This window comes from Microtus pennsylvanicus, chromosome X (genome assembly GCF_037038515.1).
Source record: "Microtus pennsylvanicus isolate mMicPen1 chromosome X, mMicPen1.hap1, whole genome shotgun sequence".
NCBI classification, from domain to species: domain Eukaryota; kingdom Metazoa; phylum Chordata; class Mammalia; order Rodentia; family Cricetidae; genus Microtus; species Microtus pennsylvanicus.
The window spans coordinates 4,043,332-4,066,014 of record NC_134601.1 but is presented as its reverse complement, the minus strand read 5'-3'; the positions used below and the strand labels follow the sequence as shown (position 1 = coordinate 4,066,014).

At 41.8% G+C, this 22,683-nt stretch overlaps 1 protein-coding gene across 1 annotated transcript; it reads right to left on the bottom strand.

Annotated features, from left to right (window-relative positions):
* Positions 1–5,357: 5,357 nt before the first annotated feature.
* LOC142841648 (integrator complex subunit 6-like) lies at positions 5,358–9,126 on the bottom strand. The gene is made up of 4 exons (XM_075958553.1): positions 8,952–9,126; positions 6,896–7,201; positions 5,820–5,913; positions 5,358–5,436 (listed from the first exon to the last, which is right to left on the bottom strand). The coding sequence occupies exons 1-4, from the start codon at positions 9,124–9,126 to the stop codon at positions 5,358–5,360; spliced, it is 654 nt and encodes a 217-aa protein (XP_075814668.1).
* Positions 9,127–22,683: the final 13,557 nt, after the last annotated feature.

Below are 22,683 nucleotides of genomic sequence, written 5' to 3'. Positions count from 1 at the left end.
GCTAAGTTGTAAGAACTGTGTCTTACAACTGGGAACTCCCACTGGGAAGCAAAGTCATGGCTGACGTCAAGGCTTTTCATTCCACTACAGTGAACTTCCTGGAAAACTTTACTTCTTTGGAGTTCATTGTTTCAACGGTAGAATAGTTGAAGAAAGGGCCACAAAGCGTTCTTTAAAATTATCCCCTCTCCTGCCCAGTGTAGTTACAATTCCTATTAGTAATTTTGTTTTTAAAAATATGGCTTGGGGGACTGGAGCAATGGTTCAGTGGTTAAGAGTACTGGCTGCTCTTGCAGGAGGCCCAGGTTCTGTTCCCACATCCACATGGTGGGTCACAACCTTCTGTCACTCCAATCCCAGAAATCCAATGCCCTCTTCTGTCCTCTGAGGGTACTGCATACACATGGTGTACAGACAAAATTCAGGCAAAAATACCCACACATATAAAAATTAATTAAAATAATATATACATGTATAAATGTTATTTTCATAAGTCATATGAAATTGCTATTCTGTAATACATTGTTCTTTTTCAATGAATAAAATATGTTTGCAGCTCTGTTAATTTCTAATATGGAAAAAATTAAGTACAGCACAGATACAAAACTTCCAAGGGCTTTATTCCAGTTTGATAATGTAAAGAGGATTCTGGGAAAAATAAGTTTGAGAATTTCTGGTATAGCACAATAGAAGGGAGATATTTATAGCCCAAACTTTGAAATCCTTGTGCATATTTCAGTGACTTTGTAATTTTCATATGTAGCAGCATTTACTGTATATGTATATGTAGATTCGGGTATAAATGTTACTAGTGTCTGGTGGGAAATTTTTGAACACCATTCATTATTTATACTCTCAAATATAATTTGTGGTAAACTGGAGTCCCAAATGTTTTTATACCTTCACCATTGAGCTGTTAGGCTACACACACACACACACACACACACACACACACACACACACACACGACATCAGCTTTAGATTTTTGAAGAGGATAAAAAAAAAAACAAGGCTCCCCCTAACCCCATGGAAGTCAGGAGCAGCACAAAGTACCGCTCTGCAAAGTTGGCAGCATCGTGGAACACACTTGGGGAACTGTACCGAAGTGAGAGCGCCATTATAAAGGTGACTATGTGTTCTACCCTGTAGTTTTCATTGCTTTGCCACTCCCCTTGGCTGAGCTCTAGAAAGTTCCCCACTCTTGAAAATGTAGGTGACCAATTCACAGTCTTCTATCTTTTGACTCATCCACTTTTTCTTCCTCTTTGGCCCTTGATTAAATTTTCTTTGCCCCTAGGAGTTCTTATTGGTGATACAGTAAGTCATACCCTTTATCCTCTTAAAAAAAAAAAGAATGAGTCAGGTTCACCCAAATCTGTTCTGATTTGTGGCACCACCAAGGACTTGAAGGATGAAGGTAATTATCGTATCATCCATTTTACCTTACTTTGGTCCTGTGCAGAAACAACTGATCCTAGAGACAAGTAAGGGGATTATCATAAACCCAATCTGATTTCTGCCCCAGTGATACCTGCATTTCTGCTTGTGGTTTTGGTGCTTTCATGATCAGCACAAGCCTGGTGTCTAGCACAGAGCACCCATGGGATGAACGCTTGTTTCTCTCAGTAACACTTGCCACAAGGAATGCTTTGGTTCCACCTGAGAAGGGCAACCGTACACCATCACTTGCTGTTTTATGGTCATCTCAACTCTCTAGACTTGTGTCTTAAAATGAGTCTTTAGAGGCCTGATCACCTTTGCCTTATAGCACACAGGATGCCATCTGTTGTGCCAACATCATGATTCTAAGTGAGAAAGATGGAGAAAGTAACCCAGGCACACTAGCAACACACTTGCAAGACAAGAATGCGAGAAATCGATCCTATACAAAATCGGGATCTTAGAAGAAAGTGAAAATGTGAATGTCAAGTGTTCTGAGGTGTGCTCAGATCATCCTTGTGAGGCTCAATTATTACAGCCCAGTAAGACCTGCTAACAATAGGTGGGAGGGCCCCACAAGAAGTTGGCCTACTAGAGATTGCTGACAGCATGAACATTCTATTCTCTATTTTGAGACAGAGTCTCATTGAATTGCCCAGGAAGACCATTAATTTTCAATCCTCTTGCCTCACTCCTTCCAAGTAGTTGGAATTATAGGTCTCAGCCATCAGGCCTGGCCACACAACTTCTATTCGGTTTCTATTGCTACAAAACAAAGGATCAAAAGTTCAGCATTCAGCATCTTACAAGAGCATGAACGTGTTGCTGAGCGGTTCTGTAGGTCAGATATCATAGCAATTATTTCTTCTGCCTAAAGTCTCATAAAGTCAGTGCCAAGTTGTAACCATGATGCTGATGAACTGCATATTCAGTTGATTTGGGGTGTCAACTTGACCGGCTTAAAGAACACTCAGAATAGCCAGGCATTAACTAAAGCACTGAACTCAGCTCTTCCTTGCTGTAAGGAAAATCCAGGTGGTTTGGCATTCCATTGGGGTTTTGTCATGAGACAAGGTCTCACCATATGGTCCTGGCTGGCCTGGGACTACATATGGAGTGGCCTGGGACTACATATATAGACAAGACCAGCCTCCAAGTGACAAAGATCCACTTCTCTATGTGTCCCAAGTGCTGTTGATATTGGATTTAAATATTCAAGATGCTCCAGGTGTGTCTTTCTATGGGGGTGTTTCTGGGGCAGACTGCCCTGTCTGTTTGTGGATACAGGGAAGAGGATTAACCCTTAGGGTGGTTGAGTACCACGCAATTTAGTTAGAGACATGGATTGACTAACAAAAGGGATATGGTTCAGTGGGTAAAGATGCCATCAAACCTGATGACCCGAGTGAGTTTGATCTTCAGAACCTGAATAGTGAAGGAAGACTGACTCTCCTCTCTCTCTCTCTCTCTCTCTCTCTCTCTCTCTCTCTCTCTCTCTCTCTCTCACTCACACACACACACACACACACACACAGTAATAAAAAGGGGGAAAGAAGAAAGGTGAAGTATTAGTCACATTTTCTGAGCACTGCAGTCCAGGCTCCCTCTTCCACTCTTCCGATCAGACTCTGTGGCTCTTGATACTGGACTAAGAGGTATCGAATCAGCTTCTGTGATTCTCGCTAGATCCCGTGATCTCCACCTTGTTGTGGGACTTTTCAGTTTCCATGATCAAGTGAGTCAACTGCTCTACTAAATCTCCTTTTACACATCTCTCTGTATATCCTTTTTGTTCTATTTCTGAAGAAATGGCTGAGACATGAGGTGAGCTGCTTTTACCTTCACTTGGGTCATTAGACAGGTCTCATTTCTTACAGCTTGTGGGGCTCATTTCTTTGCCTTTTCACCTTAAGGCAACGTTGAGGGTCTAGGACCAAGACCAGCACCCCATCCTTTTCTAAGATGCAATGCGGCATCTTGGTCACATGGTGAGAGATGGAGGTTATTTATGCATAGGCACGTAGAAAATAACTTTTATTCACTAGGATTGATGGCATAGTCACTGCCAAATGTTCAGTATGCCAGTGGTAGAACCAAACTGTGAACCTTACATATGGCACCGTGTCCCAGACTGATTAATCAGCTTCTGAGTAGCAGGTTGATTATTTTGGCCTGCTTCCATCAAAGGAAAGGTAGCTATTTACACTTAAATTGACACTTACTCTTGATATGAACTTTCTTTTTTACAGTATTTATATTTTTTAAAATGTGTGTGTATGAGGGGGAGAGGAAGTGAGGGAGAGAGAGAGATGTGTGTGTTGGTGCTCATGGAGGCCAGAAGAAGGGAAGGGAGTAGGGTTCTGTGGAGCTGGAATTTCAGATGGCTGTGAGCTGCCCTTGGTGTTGGGACCCAAACTCGGGTCCTTGCGGAAGAGCAGCAAGTGCTTTTGTCCAGCTCTCCAGTTCTCAATATGAATTTTAATTACCATCCACTGTATTATGAGAAAACCACTTGTGGTCTTAGAAAGGTGATATTGATCATCAAGATATCCTTAATTATATCACTTTTAGAAATGTAACTCACAAGAAAGGAAGCCCAGCAATGGGCATGTTGCCAGCTGTCACTGGTCTTGTTACCATACTCCTGAGCTGGGCAGCTCAGTGTGCCATGGAGTTAGTTACCTTCAGATATGTCATTTATAGTTCTGCCTTGGGAGGCCAGGTTGAAAGAACCTGGAAGGTGGATGGAAGTTTCCTTCTAACATCCAGGATATCTAATGGTTTCTTCAATAATCTAGTTCATGTCCTCAGCAAACAGTGTGGTGTTTCTGTCAGTGTTAATCCTTTTACCTGCTGTTTTTTTCAGACAGGTTCTCTCTGTGGAGACCAGGATGGCCTGCTGCTTACTTTATGTACAGAATGATCTTAAATTCAAGAAAATCCCCCTGCCTCATTCTTACAAGTTCCAAGATTACAAACATGTGACATCATACCTGGCTTCAATATGAATCGGTTGTAAATTTTACTTAGTTTTGGTTTTGTATAGGTCATTACTTCAATAAATATTTTCACCAAGGAAATAAAAAAAATCACTGGATTTCATGCATGGTAGGATTTGACTATAATTCTATCATCACTTTGGAGGACTGACACAGGAGAATTATTAAATTGAAGCCAGCCTGAGTGATGTGAAAATTTTAAGGCCAGCCTAGGTTACATACTAATGCTAACTCAAGAAGAAGAGTAGGAGGAGGAGGAGGAGGAGAAGCAATCTTCATAGAAGTGCTCATCTGAACATTTTTGGAAGACCTAATCTATCTTTATCAGTCATAAATGTGTTATTGTAAGTCATAGAGTGAGAATATTTTTTCATATGAGACCGGATGCTACTATACAGGGAGCTAGGGAGGGCTGTGTGCAAGGTGTGGAGTCCTTCTTAGTACTCTTAGACTTTGTGACTAGAGATGATGGACATTTGCAGCAGTCAGATTCACACAGGACACTCACTGGCCCGGATGTTCAGTAAAGAGGGCTGGAGACAGCCCATAAAGCCAAGCACCATGACCTATTGAGTGGATATCTCTGGGCAATGGGAATACGAAATGGCTGGGGTAAAAAGATAGTTCTAAATACCAGAAATGACACTGGTGACCCGCTGCAAACTAGAGACTTGTCGTGATATTTCCACGATGAGACAAAAACATCAATCAGCAGAGGCAAGAGAAAAAAAAAGTCAACAAACCAGAGGTTATGCTTTTAAACAAAACACAAAGGACAAAAGCTTATTTTCAATAAGTATAGTTTTAAATAGTTTTCTTAACTATGGTTATCTTAGCAAACACGTGTTAGGAGACTTCAGCGTCCTCCTACTCTATTCTGGAACATACTAAACTATTTGTTCCATCTCAAGTGGTGGATCATTGTTGCAGAAAAAGCTGAAACACCATCTCTTCACGTTTCTTCTCAAGTAATTGAATTAAGTGGTATCTTTTAAATCTGAAAATAAACATACATATCATGTAAAAAGAGATACCCAAAGAACCTGCGCAGTAGGAAGTGCCGTGTGATCCAAAGCAGGGGCTCACCATCTGTGGGCATAGTCAGTACATCCCGGGTACCGTGTCCTCTAGCCAATAGGAAAGGTGTCTACTGAGGATCAGTGCCCAGATCAAGATAACTGTGACAAAGGAAGGTTGAGTAGGCCTGGAAGGATGTGCCGAACACCAGTGACATCAACCTACATATCTATGTCATGAGCCTGAACTATAAAGTGGGGGGCAGGGACTGAGCAACTCCCAGTAGGCGCTGTTCTCCACCCCTCAGCCAACCACTGCAGTGAGCCAACAGCTTGAAGGCGTGTGGTCCCTCTGGGCACCCACCTTACTGCTTCCTTGATGGCGAACTCAACAAACTGTATCTGGACTTCCAGGGGTCCCTGCACTTCTTCAAGCAGCTCAAAAAGCCTTCCATATTCTGGAGAGAATATAAGAAGACTTCAGTATTTCACAGAAATGAAGACAATGGGTGTTAGTGGATCTGTGTGTACCTCAGTAATAAGCTTCATTGAGCATTGAGCACAGATGTTCAATGGCGTGTGTGTGTTCTAAATGCCTGTGCACAGATACGGATGCAGTTGTTACGAGCACTAACCAAGCAACATTGCAAATGCAAGATGGATCTACTGAGCTATTTTAGTCGAAGTAAAAAGTGACTGTACTCAATTATGTAGAACACCTCGGTTGTGGCCAAGGCTCTCTCTCGTGGGGCATTTTCGGGTTATTCTAATCATACAACTGGAGAAGCTTCAGAGAAGCCCCTCCCCCGTGGCAGTAGATGGGAACCGATGCGGAGACCCACCACTGGACAGTGGGCAGAGAGTGAGAGACTTTAGCACCCTCAGTTCTGAAGTTGATATATTTGTCCAAACCCTCCCAACAAGGCACAGTGCTCTCTGCAGAAGAGGAGGCAAAAAGAGTGAAAGAGACGGAGGCGGTGGATGACTCCAAGGAAACAGAATTTTCCAGACCCACCAGGACTGATGCACATTTGAATTTATGCATAAGACCTGCACAGGCCCTAAGCAGACGACATTCCTGTCTGGAGAGGGGTAAGTAATTACAAAGTTCTGCCCTTAACAAAGAAGCTATGTGTAACTAATTCCTTCTAACAAGAGGAAACTCAGTTTTCTTCAGTGGAGTGTCACAGGGTATATCAACCACATTCCAGTGAAGGCTCCTGACACAAAACAGAGTCCATATTTTGTTTGTTTGGTTGGTTTTGATGTGGGCTGTGTGTGTACAACTGCTTTTTGTTTTGTTATTTCCTGTCTTATTGTTTTGTTCTTATTTTTTGTTTGATTTCTTTGTTTATTGTTTGAGAGACAGAGAGATGGAAAAATGTAACAGAAACAGGGAGACTTCCCTTCTCTGTGTGTAGCCATGGTCCCAGTACTTACTCCTTCCAAATCGCCGAATTTCCTTCATTAGCTGACGTTTTATTTCAGCGTTAAATTTCTCACGGCTTACCAGGTTCCCAGTGGGCACACCTTCACCCCCAGGCAGGGTGGCAACACTGGGAGCGCCTGCAGGGATCTCACTGCTAACCATTAATCCTGTAAATGTGGCATCGCCACCTTCAGGAAGGAGCCTGGCACGGCTAAGGTAAGTGGATTTGTCAGAAGGAACCCACTTTTGGGAGCCTTTGATTGCTGTCGAATCTCCTTCCATCAAACTGTCCTGGGTCTTCAGGCTGACAGTACCACCTGGAAAGCAAAGGGAAAAGCTGAGCTGTGAAGTGGGTGGGCTCTGTCCCCCAACACAAGCATCCCTGTGCTCCCTGGGGTCTAAACTTATTTCAGAGGAGGAGAGCATACCAGAGAGAAATCTCACCCATAGCAGACTGATCCCAGGATTCCTGAACACACACACACAAAAGTAGCTAGACAGAACAATGAAGAAACAAAATGTACAGATCTCTGGTGTGCATGGTTTAGTCTCACCTTGATGTACTTTAGAGGGTGAAAATATCGTGTGGTGTGAACATGTAAGGTATTTCTAGGGGCTAGAGAGATGGCTCAGCAGTTAAGAGTGTTTATTTCCTTTGCAGAAGTCACAAGTTCAGTTCCAGCACCCACATTGAGCCACTCACTGTCACCTGTAACTCAAGCTCCAGAGGATATGAGTCCTCTGGTTTCTGAGATCACCTGCATTCACACACACATACACACACACACACACACACACACACACACACACACACACACACTAACCAAAATAAAATAAAAAATAAATCTAAAAGAGATATTGCTGGGCGGCAGCAGCACACACCTTTAATCCCAGCACTTGGAAGGTAGAGGAAGGGGAATCTCTGAGTTTGAAGCCACCCTGGTCTACAGAACGAGTTCCAGGACAGCCTGGATTGTTACACAGAGATACTCTTCCACGAAAAGTCAAAAAAGAAAATGAAAAGAATTTTAAAAACAAGCAAGCAAGAACAACAACAACAACAAAAGATATTGCCACCCCTTCACCCCAAATCCTAATCTGTGAATGATTTTTCTCTTCCTTCTCTTCTATGTGAATCTTCCCCTCCTAGCTTGACGTTTGCTCAACTCCTGTGGGCCAGCCACCAGGCAGGTTGTGGTGATAGCAATGACATAGACAAACAAGATCCCCCCTTGCCCTAGCAGAACTTGGAGTGCCATGAGGACATCAGGGAGCAACTGCGCTCAAACTTAATCATTGGGACTGGAGAGATGGTTCAAAAGTTAAGACTGCTTGCCACTCTCCCAGACGACCTCAGCTCAGTTGGGAAGTTCACAACTGCCTGTAACTCCAGCTTCAGGAGATCTAATCTCCTCTTCTTGTCTCCACACACACTGCCACAACATAGAACACATGTAAACTTAAAAAAATTAAAAGAAGTAGACAACACCGAGAAAGAGAAAGGGCAGAGAAGGCATTTTTGGTCCTTTGTGGTGGTCAATCTGGCCCGAGCAGACTACAAAGCAGTATACAAATGGTCTGGTTCAGAAAGCATTGCACACTCAAGCACGTAAATTATTAAAAAAAAAAAAGGAGAAAAATAGTGGCAAAGAGTCACCAGTAAGGAACAGAAATACAAAGTAGACCATGGAAACCCTGGTAAATGGCCATAAAGGAAGATGTGAACAGCTACGTGAAAACATGCTCCGCATGAACAGTAATGTCTTCTCAGAGCACTTGATGCCGCGCACAACAGTCTCTGCTGTAAAAGACGCTGAGTCAGGAGACCATCCAAAGTACAGTGTGAAGGAGAGGTAAGGACAGGAAAGACACATGACTAGGTGCTGCACGCAGGCCACGAGACACAGCCCTTCCACCCTCTGCTAGAGTTTATCCCATCCACGGGCAGGAAGCTGCTTTAGATGATCTGTTTTGTGTAAGGCACGACATCGTGTTCATCTTTTCACATATGTCCCCTTCCACTTGCAAACACACTGGAATCTGTCTAGCCACAGGGGACCCGATTACCTTCTCCATTTGCAATGACCGAGGCCTTAAGATGGGGTTCTCCCTCTTTTTTCTCTACTGGCTGTAGGGTCACAAGGCACCGCATTTTGATTAATGGAAGATCCATGGCTTCTCCAGCACGGTCCTCTTCTTCTTCAGAGCATATAGCAAGAACCTCGCCTTTTTCAGCCATCATCTTTGTATAGAAAACATAATCAACACCTTTATTCCATCAGTGACAAAATCCAACCACACAACAAGGAAAAGAGAAAAGCAAAGCTTGTGGGCTGGAGAGAGAGTTATGTGGTTCCCCTTCCAGAGGATGTGAGTTTCATTCCCAGCATTCATATGGTGGCTCCCAACTGTCTGGACCTCCAGTTCCAGAGGATCTGATGCCCTCATCTGGCTTCTGCCAGCAACAGGCATACAAATGGAGTACAAACATATATACAAGCAAAATACTCACACACATATAAACTAAACTAAAATACAATAAACTAAAGCAAAGGTTCTGGGGTAACACTGTAGCTTAGAAGTTTCCTTTGTGTGATTGATTCCACAGTGAGAAGAGTCAGGAAAACACAGGAAACTCCAAAATGGGAAAAAATAAAGCAAGACTATGTGGTTCATCTAAAAGCTTATGACTCCTTGATTAAAAAAAACTGAAAATATTTAACCATTTTCAGTGCAGAAAATTTTCAGAAATTCAGTGTTAGATGGCCTCTGAGCTCAAAGGGGTCACAAGAAATGCAAGAATGAAGGAAAGAAGTGAATTTTTGAAGCAGGTGAAAACTTTGGCAATGAGATAGAGATCCCTCTGGGGGTGTGGTCGGGGAGCCAAACAGGTACCATGGAAATGCAACAGTTAATAAACCAAACAAACATTTCACAGAGAGCATCTAGACCAAGCATAACAAAGAATTCCAGGGAATAAATACAAGATAGAAGAATTATTGCACTCAAATAACAAAAATCAAATTAAAAGAGCAGAGTCATCATGACCACAGCGTTCAGGGAACACTGGGACACGATCAAGAGGTCAATCCTGGCTGGAGATATGGTTCAGCTATCAAGAGCACTTGCTGCTCTTTCAGAGGACTCTGGCTTGATGGTCAGCATGCAAATGGTAGTTACAGATGTCTATAGCTCCAGTTCGGGGGGAGAGCCAATGCCTTTTCGGAGCTTGTGCAGGTCCACACCTGATGCACATACATACATGCAGGTAAAACATCCACACACGAAATAATTATTTTTAAAAGACAACCATCCTATGAACTTTGGCCTTTAAAAATGAGCCAAGTTATAGTCTAAACACATAACCTCTATTCCACGAAAGTCCAGCAGAAAAATTTCCAAACCTTGGGAGAGATGTGGAAGAATATGCAACCCTTATGAGACATGCCCAAAAAACCACCTCTCCATGTCAGTTTATGGTTTTAATGAGGATGGAGCCAAACAAAGAAAAAAAATACTGAAAGCTGTATGGCAGAAGCTCCAAGTCAGGTACAAAGGTAAACCCATCAGAAGCAGACCTCTGTGAAGAAATGCTAGAACAAGATCTAATACTGATAAACTTATAGCCCTGTTGGTTCTCTTCTTCCACCACATGAGTCTCAGGAATCAAACTCAGGTCATCAGGATCTCTGCCTACTGGCATATCTCTCTGGCCAATATTTCAACGCTTGAAAGTTAGTAACTAGCTGGGCTCCGTGGTTCATGCCTTTAACCCCCCTATGCAGAAGATGGAAGCAGAGTGAGTTTGAGGCCAGCCTGGTCTACATAGTGAGTTCCAGGACAGCCAAGGCTATATAAAGGGACCCTGTCTCAAAAAATAAACAAAAAGCTGCATGGTGGTGGTGGCAGTGCTTGCTTTTAATCCCAATACTTCTGGGGACAGAGGCAGGAGGATCTCAGTGAGTTCAAGTCCAACCTGGTTCAGGACAGCCAGAGCTGTAAACCCTGTCTTGAAAGAGACAGACAGAGAGAGAGAGAGAGAGAGAGAGAGAGAGAGAGAGAGAGAGAGAGAGAGAAACTTCCAACCAAGATTATTACTCCCTCATTTTCTATCCTTAAAATCAGAAGAGAAATAAAGCCCTTCCATAATAAAGATGAACTAAAGCAATTCATCATCACTAAGATATCACCACTGAAGAGAGTTAATAGAATATTATACATAGAAAATAAGATATGCAACAATATAAAAGCCTGCGGAGTGAAAAACAGAAGAATAGAAGGCTAAGTGGGAATTTGAAAGGGGCAAATATTTTTTATCTCAGTAAACCCACAAAGCTTTGAGATGAATATGGGAGAAATTAATACATACCTTATAAATAGAAATGATCTGAACTCTCCAACTACAATATGTAGATTGGATGAAGGGATTAAAAATAAGATCCAACTATTTCCTGTCTCAAGGACCTTCACTGTCAAGGATAAACAGAGATAGTGAACGTGAACGTATGGAATACCGCATTCCCAGGCAAAGAGAATCTATGCAAGAGCAAGGGCGGCTGTACTCATATCTGAAACACTGACCTCAAGGTGAAAGCTATCAAAAGAGATAAAGAAGATCACTGCATCTTAAGAAAGAGAACAATCGGGGGCTGGAGATATGGCTCAGTGGTTAAGAGCACTGACTGCTCTTCCAGAGGACCCGGGTTCAATTCCCAGCAACCACATGGCAGCTCACAACTGTCTGAAGATCCAGTTGCAGGGGATCTGACACCTTCACACCAATGCACATAAAAATAAAGTTAAATAAAGCATAAAAAATTTAAAAAAAGAAAGAGAACAATCTATCAAAAACCATGTAACAACTCTAAATACACGCAGCAAATGTTGATCACCTGATTTCATAGACTCAAAACTACCTACTGCAGGTAAGTCCAGATATAAAGATCCGTGAGATAAGAAAACCAATGAAGAAACTTCAGTGTTTAGCTGCACCACGGCTCAAGCTGGCTTTACAGACATGTACAGAATATTTCATCTAATAGCTAGGAAACACATTATTATTTTCAACAGCCCATGGAACATTCTACAAACAGATTACATTTTCTGCCATAGAGTGAGTCTTAATAGATACAAGTCTTATGTTTTATCAGAGAGTGGTGGTGGGAAATTAAAAGGCAAAGCAGAAGAAACAGTTACCCAAGAGGGAGCAGCCAAACTGGCCCCAGGGTTCATGGAACCCAGACAGTAGGATTGCTACGGAAAATTCAAGGTCAGTCTCCTCTACTGATGAGACCATGGCTCAGAAGCAAAACGTGAGCAGACAAAAGAATGAAAAGACTACATAACCAGAAAACGAGAAGGCAGGGGTGAAATAGCAGACATTTTACTTCTGGTGTTTGAAGTGAAATAAAAATCAATACAGTATAGAAAAAAAACTACCTAATAAAATCTGTCCCTTCTGGGACACAAAATCAAAATGTCTTTTATTTGGTAAAATTTCTTAAAGCAAAATTGAAAACTTTCATATCCACAAGGCTTTTGTTAAGGAGTCCTCTTAAGGGGGTATAATATTTTAGGTAAAAAATCCAAAGGGGGTATAATATTATAGGCAAATTCTATCACAAACAGAAAAAAAATGAGTCAATTTTAAAGTATTTTGTGAAGTCAATAGAAAGCTAATGACAATCAACATAAAATACATTAGAAGTAAACAAAACTATGGGGTACAATCTCTCCTGAAAATAGAGACAAGCATCTTAAATAAGCGATTAGTAAGCAAAATCCAAGCGTGGGTGGAAAGCACGCAGCATGTCACAGTACAGTTCCGTGCACAGGGGCAAGGCTGCTTTAACCTCAGTCAACTTCAAGCACAGGAAAGGGTTAGGGAAGTAGCTGCTCATTTAAAAGATGCCTTAAACTTCAAATCCTGTTCATGACTTGAAAGCAACTGGGAATACAGAACAACTTCTGTAACCCATTGAAGTCTTTCGACAGAAGACAAAATAGCCTGCTTTCTCTCATATGACAGTCTAGACTTAGCAGTTTGTGTACACAACAGGAAGCAGCAGCAGGTTCATTTGGGTGGAAGAAGTGCAGTAGTAGGGGGGCAAGAGGGAGAGGGAAAGGACTATATGGAGAACAAGAGTAATGATGCATGAGGGATGCCATCTTGATGACACCCATTATTGTAGCACAAGCCATTGTCACAATTAGCTAATAATAAAGTGTGTCCACAACAGAAACAAAAAACTAATCTGTGACAACATCAAATTCCATTTTAAAATCTCAGGCAATTTCTCCCCCAAATTGCACACAATACAAGGATGCATACTCTCTATCCAACAATATGTTAAATATCCTAATAATATGGCAGAGTCGGAGCAATATGAAAACATAAAGGTCAGAAAAGAATTAATGCAAATATCATTACCCAAGGGACATTTATAATTGGACAGACCTTTTAAAATGACACAAAACCATTGCAGTTACTAAGTGATTTAGCCAAGTTTCTAGACCTAAGGACAAGAATCACAAGCCACCTATATTTCTGTAGAGTAAACACGAACAGTTAGTAAATACACATCCAAGTATCAATGAAAGCATGCCCCAAACCTTTACCACCTAGTAATATACTGACAGACATGCTAATGCATTACACAGAAAGTATGAACCATCATTTACAGAAAGTGGATATTTCAGTAAATTGAAAAGAATAATCTTTACATGGAGTAGAAGTTGGTCTTTAAAACTCATTAACATCAATTCCTTCTTTAGTCTATTTATTTATCATTTATTTATTTATTTATTGCCCAGGCTGGCACAAGATTGCTAGGTAGTCCAGACAGTCCTTCAGCTTGCAATATTCCTCCTGCCTCAACCTCTCAGGTAGCTCGGAGTATAGTCTTGTACCAACAGGTAATCCTAACTAAAGCTTTTCTTTTGAAGAAGAAGATCACTGGCCACAAAGATTGAATTTTAATTTCTATTCAACTAGAAGACATTAGTTCCACAGTGTTATTACTGGGCATGTTGACACATTCTTGCAATCCTAGCACTGGAGAGCCTATGGCAGGAGAATGCAGTTTGAGGCCAATTTGGTTTACACAGCAAGACCCCAACTGAAAACAGAAATTTAAAAGCAGAAAGGAGACAAAGAAGAAATTTAAAATTCTCTCCTTGGATGTGTGCATATATATCAATGCACATATGTCTAGAAAAAGGAGTGGAACTGTCCAGATGTGGTAATATACATCTGTAACTTCAGCCCTAAAAAGGCTTGGGCAAGAGTGGAGTTGATAGCTCAGCTCTAAAGCAAATCTGAGGCCAGCCTGAGGGATATGAGAGCCTGAATCAAAAGAACTACAACAATAACAGCAGCAGCAGCAGCAGCAGCAGCAAATGAGCAGATTTCAGGATATATGCAGAACCACAAACTACATTTTCAAAGACAAACATCCCAACAAAATTCGTGCAGGAAGTCAAAAACACAATGGTTCTCAGTCTCTCTCGTCATCAGAGAATTGCAAGTCCCAACACCACGAGTGATCTACACCCTGCCACCTGAGTGGCAAAACTGGAAAACCGAGTGACAAAAAAAATCAACACACTGGAAGAAATAGGTGGCACCATTGGAAGTTTCCCAAATTACTGGATTCAGGTGCCCACGACAACAGCTGAAGAGCTCTTAGGGAAACATTCCCTCTGGACCAAAAGGATCCAGGTGGAATCTCCCACTCCATGGCTTAAGCTGAGCATCCTGGTCTCTCTCTCTCTACACACAACCGAGGTTCAGGAAAGTGTTCACCTAAACCCCTAGGGCATAGCAACAGTTCTGAAGCTGAGTCTCTTGCATGACTGAGGTCAAGAATTCAAACAATATCAACACCTACGGGTAGCTGAGACATCCCCCCCCTAATATTACAAATTTGAATCCCCAAGAAAAATCACTAGCCCTGGGTAGTTAAGTCAGGGTCCCAGCCTGGCTGAGTTCAAAGATCCAAGGAAAACTGCCACCCCTGAGTAGAGTTGGGTCCAACATAGCTGGCATTAAGGACCCAAGAAAAAACCGACACCTCTAGGGCCCAACACGTCTCAATTCCAAGACACAAGCAAAACTGTCACCCCCTCTGTAGCCGAGTCCAGGTCCTAGCTTGGCTGACTTTGAGGACATAAGGAAAACTCCCACCCCTGGGTTGATGACACCCAGCCCGGCGTGGCTGACTCAGAACAAAGCCCCACCCCTTCTCGATAGACTAGGTCCTTCTCATAGTTAAGAACCCTTCTTCCAAGCGGAGACTTACACTTGATGAAATCCTTTCCACTTTTAAAAGTAGCAGAAGAATCACTGAGAAGATAGCTGAAGAGAGGCCGAAAGGAACAAGGTCCGTTGGGCCTCACCGACTCTCCTCCTGCATCAGAGAATTCTATCCTCCTCGGGATTCTGTGTGCATGCGCAGAGACGGAAGCGTGCCACGAGCCGAGTGGTTACTGATTGGGCAGAAGTCCTTCAGAAATAGGAAGGAGAACCCCACCAGAGGGAAGCCCACCCAGGCCTACAAAAGAGTTGAGAGCTTGCAGGAAAGCCATTCTCTAGCTCTCAGAGGTGTCCTCAGAGAGCCATCGTAAATATCCTATGGCACAGGACCCCATGATAGACTGAGAATGCCCATCTTGGAGTTGCGTTCCACGCTAAATAACAACACTCACCCAGGGAACAGTGCATGCACCTTGGCGTTGAAATCCTGATATGGTGGAGCAGGCCTAGGGATTGTACAGTCGTGTGCAGTGTGGTTACCTGGAACTTTGTAGAAACCCATACTCTACGCACTGGGCACTGGAGAATGCTCCCCTGGTGCGTCTGGAACAGAATGAAATGAGCAGCACTGGTCTTGTCAAAGGGCTCTGATTTATTAGTGGCCCAGAAGACCAGAAAGAAAATTAACTGGCTAGCTACTGCTGCAGGGCTACTTGGGCTCTGCCCCGGTTGGGCTGTGGAGAAGTCGTGGGGTACTGATTAAAACTTGCTACTCATAAGCCTGGAGATCAGAAAAACTGGCTACTACCAGCCAAGAAAACTAGGAAGCAGGGCTTTTTTGTGTCCAGGAGTGTTCTGTAGACAGACTTCAGTGGCAATTGCCACAACAAATATCTTTAAAGGAACCAGAATCTTTTCCACTGTGCAGGACAAAAGGGTGGTTTTGGAGCTGGTGAGCAAAATTAGCTGTCATCCTGATGGATGCACAGAATGTGATAAACTTAATGGGTGGTGTTCTGTAGGTACGTCGAATATAACTGTGGTTTGGTTTGGTTTGGCACTGTTCAAGAAGTCCTGTTTCTTTGATCGTCTTCTGAATAGTTCTTCCTAATGGTCTCCAACTATCATTGTGGAGTTCTTTATCTCTTCATTCTCTCAATTTTTGTTTCATTTCCTTTTTCTCATTTACTGCCTGTGTTTGTAATTTTCCCATCTTGGTGAATTGTCCCGTTTATTAATATAGCAGGTCATTATTTGTTTCATGTAACCATTTCCAGCTTCATACCTATTTTGTCTTGTATTGTCACCAACCTCAATGTTGATGATCATATGCAGCAAAGTAACTGTTTTTACCTTTTCATTTCCAATCTGCCTGTGACTTTGAATCTCAAATGTGCCCCTTGCACACAGCATATGGTTACATAATGTTCTTTCAAAAACCACCCCCCAACATTCAACCAACATCTGGACACATAACTCTCACTATGCTATCCATCCACTTTAAGTCACACTTCAATGGCTTTTGGTAGCTGACATTTTCAAAATCATGTTTAAATATGTATAACATATATTTGCTATTTTCACCCATTTTCAGTGTGCAATTCAGTGACTTTGCATGCGCACTATTGTGCAACCATTATGACTCTTTCCAACTGTGTTTGGCACACCAAGAGAAACTCTGGACTCTTTACTACCTCTATATTATCCTCACCTTACAAGCCTTAACCTAAAAGCTAAAGGGAACTTATGCAGGGACCTTCACTGGAGTTACCTTCTGAGGATTTCTTTATGTCTACCAGTTGCTGCGTTGTGTACGTGTATTCCTTTCAGCTTGGAGAATGGTGGTACTGCAGGCAGTCCCGTATGTTTTTGTCTACCTGAGACTTTCTTAAATTCTCCCTCATTAGTTGAAGGTTTGTTTGGCCGGAATAACATTCCTGATGGATAGCACTTCCCTTCCACTGCTCTAATCCACCCCCCTCTCCCATTTCTGTGCAGTGCTGGGAACAGCACCCAGATAGTTGTGCAGACTAGATAGTACTCTCCCAGAGCTACATCCACAACTCCTTTCTCTTTTTAGCGTTCTCAGTGTTATTTTATTGCTTTTTGTCTTTCCATGCTTCTGATAAGAAAGCGAACTTTAAATTAGGGTGGGTCTCTTGTCTGGCGGTCTTCAGAATCTTCTGTCTCTTAATGCTTTGATGATGTCAGTGGCTCTCTTCCTCTGCTTTGCACATCCCTGGGTTGGATGGATATACAGATAAACATTTATTATTAAATTGTTTATAAATGTTCTTTTACATTTAAATGGGATATGATATAGATATGAATAATTTACATTGATATAAATCTTGGGTTACTAATACTAATTTAAGGTCATGCATACTTCTTATCTTGATTAAGGTCTTGTGATTGTGCAGTTCATTTAAAAATGTAACATATAATTTAAAAATATAGGTTAATAGATAATCATCTATAATAGTCAAGCTTGTAGTCATGTTAGATTTTCTAGATATATGAAGATATATTTCAGTTAGACCGGCATTCTTCATATCTTTCAAAGGCTACAGAAAATGGCATTTAAAATGTTTTAATAACTTAGGGTTTTTCATGACAATGAGACACATCTGCTCCTGGCAGCACCAATCTACTTCAAGAGGAAGATGGGCATCGAAGAGGATCCTTATGGAGTTGGTTAGCCATTTGGGCAAGAAACTGCTCTTGCCTGCACTGTTACATAAACTGGACATAAAGAACCCACAGAGAGAGGACTGCTGAATTTGCCTAAAGGTGAGATGGTCCTTCAGGATTCCTGTTTCATGAAAGAATCTGCAAGACATTCTGCAGGACACAAAAGAAAGTGACTGAACTGTCTGTAAAATTTCCTGCTTCATGAAAATGTCTGCTGGATACTATGGGCCTATAGGCTGAAGATGGATGCCCCAATGGTACAGAAGAACTTTGGGTGACTGTCCAGGCAGCGAGATGTCTCTGTCATTTCTAGAGTTTTGGAAGTTGCTTACTTCTTGTTTACTTAGGTAATATTATATCCTTCTGGAGTCTTTGATAGAGTTGAAGAAGAGTTATAGTTTTCCTTTGTTACGATAAAAGATAAAATAGATATAAATATTGTAACTGTAATTCTTGCTTGATAACTGTTTTGTTATATGTAATTTTACTATGTTAAAGTTAAAGCCTTTCTTTTTGTTTAAACAGAAAAAGGGGAAATGGTGTAGGAGGGTATTTTATGTGTTACTTTCATTGGTTGAATAAAGAAACTGCCTTGGCCTTTTGATAGGGTGGCATTTAGGTAGGTGGAGTAAACAGAACGGAGTGCTGGGACAAAGGGCAGAGTGGCAGACACCATGATTCTCTTGCCTGAGATGGACGCTGGTTAGACTCATAAGCCACAGTCAAGTGGCGATACACATTAATGAAAATGGGTTAGATCAAGATGTGAGAGTTGGCCAAGAAGAGGCTAGATATAATGGGCCAGGCAGTAATTTAATTAATAAAATTTCTATGTGATTATTTCGGGGGCTAAGCTAACCGGATGGCAGGATGTGGCCCGCTCCTCTTACTACAGTTTGGGACTACTGGATCTTTAAATATTTTCTTTACATATTCTTCACACTGCTTTCTCATCTTTTATTCCATTAATCCTATTAACGTACACTATGGTGGTTTGAATTAGAATGGCTTCATAGGCTCATATAGGTAAATATTGGTCCCCAGCTGGAGGAATTGTTTGGGAAGGACTAGAAGGTGTGACCTTGTTGGGACTGTGTTACTAGGGGTGGGCTTTGAGGTTTGCAAAGACCACACCATTCCAGATTAGTTCTCTGTGCCTCTTAGGGCAGATAAGGATGTAAGCTCTCAAGCATTGCTCCAGTGCCATGCCTGGCTGCCTGCTGCCATGCGCCTACCATGATGGCTATGGGATCAGCCTCTGAAATGGTAAGTCCCAATAAACGCTTTCTTCTATAAGTTGCCTTGGTCATAGGGTTTTGTCACAGAAAAGAAAAGCAACTAAAACATACATTGTCATGCTTGATTGAGGTCCATAGGCTACAGTGAGTCTGTCAAACTCTACTTACTGCTTTTCGTTTTGTTTTGTTTTAGTAGTGAGGCTAGGAACCCAGGTCTTTGGACAGTTATATCCTCTGCTCTTTTCATTTTTCTTAACCCCAGTTTCTTTATACACCTCACACTGGATGATTTCTAACAAGTTTCTTCTCTCTTCTAAGGTCTGCTGTTGAGCTCTCTTAGGGAATTTTCCATGTCAGGCTTTATACTTTTCAGGTCCATACCCTCTATTTGCTTTTTCTCTTTTTGTTTACCTATTCATTATCTTTTTTTTTTTTTAATTTTCAAGACAGGGTTTCTCCGTAGCTTTTGGTTCCTGTCCTGGAACTAGCTCTTGTAGACCAGGCTGGCCTTGAACTCATAGAGATCCGCCTGCCTCTGTCTCCCGAGTGCTGGGATTATCTTTATTTACACATAATCTTCCTGCTTTTATGCAGCTTTTTATCTGTGTTTCCTTTAGCTCTTTGCTGTCTAAGATAGCTAACTTAAAGTGTCTCTATATTAAATCCAGTTACTATGCCATCTTAAAAACCATGGCTATAGGGCTGGAGAGTTGGCTCAGTGGTTAAGAGCATTGCCTGCTCTTCCAAAGGTCCTGAGTTCAATTCCCAGCAACCACATGGTGGCTCACAACCATCTGTAATGATGTCTGGCGCCCTCTTCTGGCCTGCAGACATACACACAGACAGAATATTGTATTCATCATAAATAAATAAATATTAAAAAAAGAAAAATAATAATAATCTTCTTTAAAAAAAAAACAAACCATGGCTATATCTTGAAAAGGGTTGCACAAGTGTACACTGAAGCACCACCAAGCTCTCCTACTATGTTTCCATAGCATTTTACGTTATTCCACTTTCGTTTTGGTTATTACAAACCCAGAACAATACTCCAACTAAGCACCCCATGCTAGCAAATAATGTGTTGCTGCTGTATGACAAGACTTTTCCTACGGAGTCTATACACATCTCTACTCACCCCAGGCCAAAGTACAAATACCACCAAAGTCCAACATGATGAACCTTTGAGTTTTATTGAGATTACTTACAGAAATATGACGAGGGGTTACTTACAGGAGCAGAAATGACTCAAAGACAGTGGCATTGCCAAAGCCCACCCCAGCATGGGTGACAGCTCACAAAGTTGGGAACCTGGAGCACACCACACAGCCTGCAGGCATCTCAACAGGTTGAAAAGTGTCCATTGCAAGTGCTTCAGTCTATGTAAACCTCTTCCAGGTAGCTTCGCTGGTCTGTCTCTTCCAGGCAGCCGATCTGGTCCAAGGGTCTTCTTTGTAGCTTGTCTTTCCAGAGAGTGACTCTTATTTACTCTGATGAGGAGAGGCCTAGTCAGTCTGGTCAGTTTCAGGGACTGCTTGAAGCTATTTTCTTTGTTTACCTTCTTTTAAGGAGCTTTCCTGAATGATGGAATTTTTTCAATCTGGAAGGAACCTACTCAACAGCAGATACCATTTTTGTTGTTTCTCAATGGGGTGACATAGACTTCCAAGCATTATAGACTAGTGTTAATACTTGCCCATCCTCCAGAACTTGAAAATGAGATTCCATTCTTAAAGTAAGTCACAGAACATGGAAAAATCAACCTGGTACTTACTTGGGAGCTTCACCCCTATTAGCTAGCATCCATGGGGCTAGAAGATGCTATGCATGTTGCCAGAAAGTAATCCTCAAATCTCACTTAGATGCGAACCCTGCAAACTACAACAATGGGTGTGACAAGATGTGCTCACTTATGTAATAGCGGCACACTGTGGGAGTAGTCAATCACTTTCTGACTGGACCCAAGGCCACTCCATGAGAAGTAACCCATGCCCAGTACTGTGCAAGTAGTCAAGGATCTATGACTGGATAGGTCAGAGGTCCTAGGGAAGAAGCTAATACTATTATTCTCCTCAATGGACATAGTATAAAATTTCCTCCTAATGCCATGCTATACCCGTAGATCAGTGCACCCTCTCACCTCTCATCAGAGAAGTTTATTGCAGCAGATGGCACTTAACAGAGCTACTCCACTGCTCAACATGCAAAAAATAAGAGACTGGAGTACTCAGTCCTAAATGATAAATTTTATATATATATATAAATTATATATATAAAATAAATTTTATTTATATATATAAATTATATATAATATAAATTATATATCCCTCCTCACAATGCTCAGGGATCTTTGGGGAAAGAAAGACCATGAAAACCAGAGAATAACACCAAGGAAACTGTCTTCCAGACGTAAAGGGCAGATACACAAATGAGTTAACAGCAATTGCAATAGCATGCAAAAGACCTGTGCAAGCTCCAACCAGACAAAATCCCAGCATGGAGGGGGAAAGGTAGACACGAAATTCTACCACTAGCTGAGGAGCTACTGGGCATCTGATAGTTGCTGGCAGAGGAAGAGTCAGTTTTCTTTAAGGATGGGACTCCTGGGTAAGTTGACCACACACCAGGTCAGGCTGTACTCCCATGACCATCTGGGCCACACATACTGGACTTGATGGGTAAAGAATTAAAAAACAAAATCTCAAAGTTGGGTGGGAAGAGATGTGGGGTGGAGAGGGTAGGAATGGGAGGGCTTGGCAGGGGTGAGTATGTTCAAACTATATTTTATGAAATTCTCAAAGGAAAAAAGAGAAAAACCCTTTGGCTTTATTTCAGAGTTCCAATGAATTTGATTTTGGCAGTTTTCTCTCCCCAGTTACTTGCAATTGGGAGGGCCTGGCCTCCCCAGACCCTTCTGATATCACCATTCAATCCTGTGAGTTACGCTTCCAAGATCAACTCCTTTAACATTTAAAACAAATATTCGTTCACTTATGTAAATACACACATGTGCTTGTACCAAAATGTGCATTAAAAAAGTCGGTGGACAACTTTTGGGAATTGGCTCTCTCATTTTACCATGTGAGTCCCAGGGATCAAATTTGGGTGACCAAGCTTGGTGGCAAGAGCCTTTATTGCTAAGCCATTTTATGGGCCCTCTTGTTAACATGTTAATTTGTTTGATAGTGTGTTGTGGAATATTTGTTTAAGTATGCAAAGATATGTTGCATTTGTTTAACTATGTAAAAATGTGTTGCTGTTTTACCTTAATTGCCTAAGACACCTGATTGGTCTAATAAAAAGCTGACTAGGCAATAGCGAGGGAGAAGGTATAAGTGGGACTTCTGGGCAGGGAAAGTAAGTAGGAGGAGGAATTTAGGGCATAAAGGAAGAAAGAAAAAGAGACACCAGGGAAATGCCAGGAACCAACCAGCTAGACTTGGAGGAAGCAGAAAATTGAGTCATACATAATGAAAGAACGGTAAAAAGGCCCGAGGCAAAATGTAGATGAATAGAAACAGGTTAAACTAAGTTAAAAGAGCTAGCGGGACAAGCCTAAACTAAGGCTAAGCATTTATAACTAATAAGTCTCTATTTCTTTATTTGGGAGCTGGTT

What these genes read in the sequence shown, in the direction of transcription:
- LOC142841648 (XM_075958553.1), bottom strand. Translation starts at nt 9,126, where the DNA reads ATGATGGCTGAAAAAGGCGAGGTTCTTGCTATATGCTCTGAAGAAGAA. An exon ending in AATTCGGCGATTTGGAAGGA is followed by an intron (nt 5,914 to 6,895) that starts GTAAGTACTGGG and finishes TATTCTCTCCAG; the next exon opens with AATATGGAAGGCTTTTTGAG. An exon ending in GCCATCAAGGAAGCAGTAAG is followed by an intron (nt 5,437 to 5,819) that starts GTGGGTGCCCAG and finishes GTTTATTTTCAG; the next exon opens with ATTTAAAAGATACCACTTAA.